General features: G+C 32.9%; 1 protein-coding gene across 1 annotated transcript; it reads right to left on the reverse strand.

Annotated features, from left to right (window-relative positions):
* Positions 1-2090: 2090 nt before the first annotated feature.
* Positions 2091-3028, reverse strand: LOC139899686 (uncharacterized). The gene is made up of 2 exons (XM_071882533.1): positions 2783-3028; positions 2091-2693 (listed from the first exon to the last, which is right to left on the reverse strand). Exons 1-2 carry the CDS (start codon positions 3026-3028, stop codon positions 2091-2093), a joined length of 849 nt encoding a protein of 282 aa, XP_071738634.1.
* Between the last annotated feature and the right edge of the window lie 504 nt (positions 3029-3532).

Here is a 3532-nt window from a genome sequence, read left to right on the forward strand (position 1 = left end):
CGTCTCATATAGAGGTCAAAACCTCGCAACGAAATCAATTAATATGGAACGTTTATAATCAATATGAACGGGACATTTCACCATACCCATCACCTCCATAGCTATAACCCATAATTTCCTTAGCCCTATCCTACTCGCAAAACTCGTTTTTTTTTAAACCACACGAGCAGTACCTCGTCGTAATATTTTAGGTGTAATACTAATATTACTACTAGTTTAATATCATAAGATTAATAATAATCCTTAATAATAATATTAGTAAATAATAACATAAATAAATAAATAAAGTAAATAATACGGAGTAATATATAGAGATAGGTAGATGAAAATGAATCGGAATTCAGAGAACTTCGAACTTATAGGAGTTAGCCACCAAAACCATCCCATGCGATTGTTTGATTAGGCAACACAACTGGTATCCATTATCATTCATTGTCGACACCCATTTTACATATGATATAGATTTATATATTATTTAATATATAATATATTTAATCTTTAGAATTAATTAAATATTATATTATATTTACGTGCGTAGTAAAAATGTAATTTTTGTTCAAATGACTCGTACGTTGTCACTCGACTCATGTACCACTTTCTGTTTTTCGAACGCACTTTCGTAAGTTTAGAAAACTAGCCTTTTACGTTACGCGACGTGTACCCTTATTAATAATTTGACTTACTCATCAATAAATTATCTTATAAAAAACGTAACTTATATAATTGAGTGTTGTGGTCATTTGCTTCTATAAATCAGTGGCTCGTTGTTTATCAAAATATATTATTTTAAATCAGGATGTTTTATGACTAAGTTATATATATTTATATTTTCATTTCGAAATATAAAATTTAACTATTTACTTAATATAGTTTTTCAAAACTAATGTCATTCAAAACTTATATATTTAGAAATCATTTAAATATTAAAAATTACTATTTCGTAACATTTGTATTTTTAAAGTTTTAAAATTAATATAGTTCATTTATCTACAAACGTTCATAAAACGTTTTAATAACCAAATTATTTTATATGCAAAAATCATTTCATTACAAAGGTTATAATAGTAGACGTTGTTTATGTCATAGGACGTTTTTAATAATAAAAGTCTATTATATCGAAAAGGCGTTTTCGTTTAAGAAAGTACAATCATATATGAATCATATCAGGTTTCAGGGTTTTAAATTTCCATTTTTAATCATGACTCGTAGGATTAAGTCTAAAGGAAAATCAAACGTAAGGAATATCTTAATGTAAAATGTCGATCTATTTAACTTGTCAATATTTATTTTCTAATTTATCTATTTTCCCTAATTTCACTTTCACAATACATAATAGGAAAGTTAATTAATTTATCTTATCAAAAGTCACGGGGTAATTATTGTAAGGCATGTATTGGAATTTAACATGAATTTTCACCAATCTGGCTAGCTCCCGCTACTTGACACTTTGTCCTTACTCGAAGATCACTTTACCATTTATTCTGAATATCGTTAAAAAGGAAAGGTTTTCTAAATCAAAGTGGACCTCTTAACAGAGACTCGTAATCATGATTCAATGTATCTGATAACTCAATCATTTGATATTATCTTTTAATTCCATTGATAATTATTCTAAAGATATATTGAAACAGTTACGTTCATGTAACGTATTATACGTTTAATACTTTGTTGACATTTTCAAGTTATAATATATACACATATACATATATAATTATATACGTTCATTTAATGGTTCATGAATCATTGGAATTTGGTCAAGGTTAAATGAATGTATGAACACAGTTTAAAATTCTTGAGATTTAACTTAACAAACGTTGCTTATCGTGTCGAAAACATATAAAGATTAAAGTTTAAATTTGTTCAGAAATTTTCGGTCTTCACACCATGTACCAATTATTGTCTTCGGTTGGATCCAAACTCATTGTTTACATCGCCGATTCAATGTCAGTAGGAGTGGTGGAATGAGCAGACTGTGCATAATTGTTGTTCTGTGGACGAGGCCTAAGAAGACCAGGTCCATTATTCATGTGCTGCTGTTGGGGCCAAGACTGTGTAGGAAACGGACAAGGTAGGGGAGCCCATTGAGATTGCTACCAGGCCCAAGGCCCATAGGAGGGATTGAAATTGGGTGAATTAAAATTAGGGTTGTTCGTGTAGTTCTGCTGACCGGAGTATCCCCTACCACAGCTACGACGGTAACCATAACCACCACGTCCTCGATAATCACCCCGATTATTGTTGCGTCCTCGATTGAATTGCCCATAACCATGATCGGAGTTGTTTTGACAAGAATTATTAGCCGAAGATGGTGGTTTTGTAGGTACAGAAGGTGTTGTAGTAGAGGCGAGTGCCGTAAGGACTGAAGATGATGAGTTGGCAGCTTGATTGGCTTTGTGAGTTTCTTCCAAAATTAACATAGAACGTGCAGCATAAAAGGAAGGTAAGGTTTCTTTGTGAGTTATTTGTGAGGCGATGCTTTCATATGCTTCATTTAAACCTGTAACAAGTTGCAGAACAAGGTGATCATCATGAATTTTAGGACCAACATTGGGGAGTTGATCCGCAAGAACTTTAAGCTCCTGACAGTATGCAGAAGCGTTTGGGAAATCATCGAGTCGGGTATTGTTGAATTTGTGTTGAAGGTATTCTTGTCTGGAAGCACGATTGTCATGGAAGATGTTTTTCAATTCAATCTATCCCATGCTTGTTTAGCAGTTGAGTTGGTTTTCATAATTGTTTTCATGAGATCGGGAGAGATGGTACCGTATATTCATTGAAGGACGATGGCATCTAGACGATCCCAATCAGCAGGTGGAGTAGGGTTGGTGGTGTCGTTGGTGGTTCTAGTAGAAGAAGAAACAGTAGTTGCAGGTGGGTTAATATGATCGATAACAAGGAAGGCTCGACAATGAATCAAGAATAGTTCTGCCCATGATTCATATTGGTCGTTATTCATCTCCAAGGTAATAGGAATAAATTTTTTGATGTTGCTAACTATACTAGCAGGGTAAATTCTGTGATCAACCATATTAGAAGAAAAGGACGGCTGTTAATTAGAGAAGAAAGGGATGAGAGGATCGAATTAGGGTTGGTACCATGAAAGAATGTAAATCGTGATTTGTTTATTCCTTTCCATTGTATTTATACATGACTACAAAATAGTAACAGATTACAATCTTAACTAACCTTCCACTATTTATGGAATTGATTTACAAGACAATCTATTCTAAATATACAGGAATATTCTAGAATACAAACATATATCGGCTTTTAGTTTCGTTCTGGAGAAAAAAACTTTAAAATTTTTCAGAAGTTGGCTCGTATAAGGAACAATGCTTCGGTCATTGTGGGCCTTCAAATTGGCGTCTCATGGGTTGAAAATACAAGTGTGTTTAAAGATCATGTTTTGGGCTTATATATTAATCTATTTAGGGTCCAGCATACTTTGGTGTATGGAATGAATTGGATGGCAGTGAGCTTGAAAAATTCTCAGTCCAAGATGCCTTGTTCATTGTAAGTTAGTTTATGGAGG

This window comes from Rutidosis leptorrhynchoides, chromosome 3 (genome assembly GCF_046630445.1).
Source record: "Rutidosis leptorrhynchoides isolate AG116_Rl617_1_P2 chromosome 3, CSIRO_AGI_Rlap_v1, whole genome shotgun sequence".
Lineage (NCBI taxonomy): Eukaryota > Viridiplantae > Streptophyta > Magnoliopsida > Asterales > Asteraceae > Rutidosis > Rutidosis leptorrhynchoides.

Bases quoted from the DNA above. Each gene is read 5' to 3' on its own strand.
- LOC139899686 (XM_071882533.1), bottom strand. From the start codon at position 3,028: ATGGTTGATCACAGAATTTACCCTGCTAGTATAGTTAGCAACATCAAA. The intron at 2,694-2,782 runs GTCCTTCAATGA...AGCATGGGATAG, and splicing joins GGGATCGTCTAGATGCCATC to ATTGAATTGAAAAACATCTT.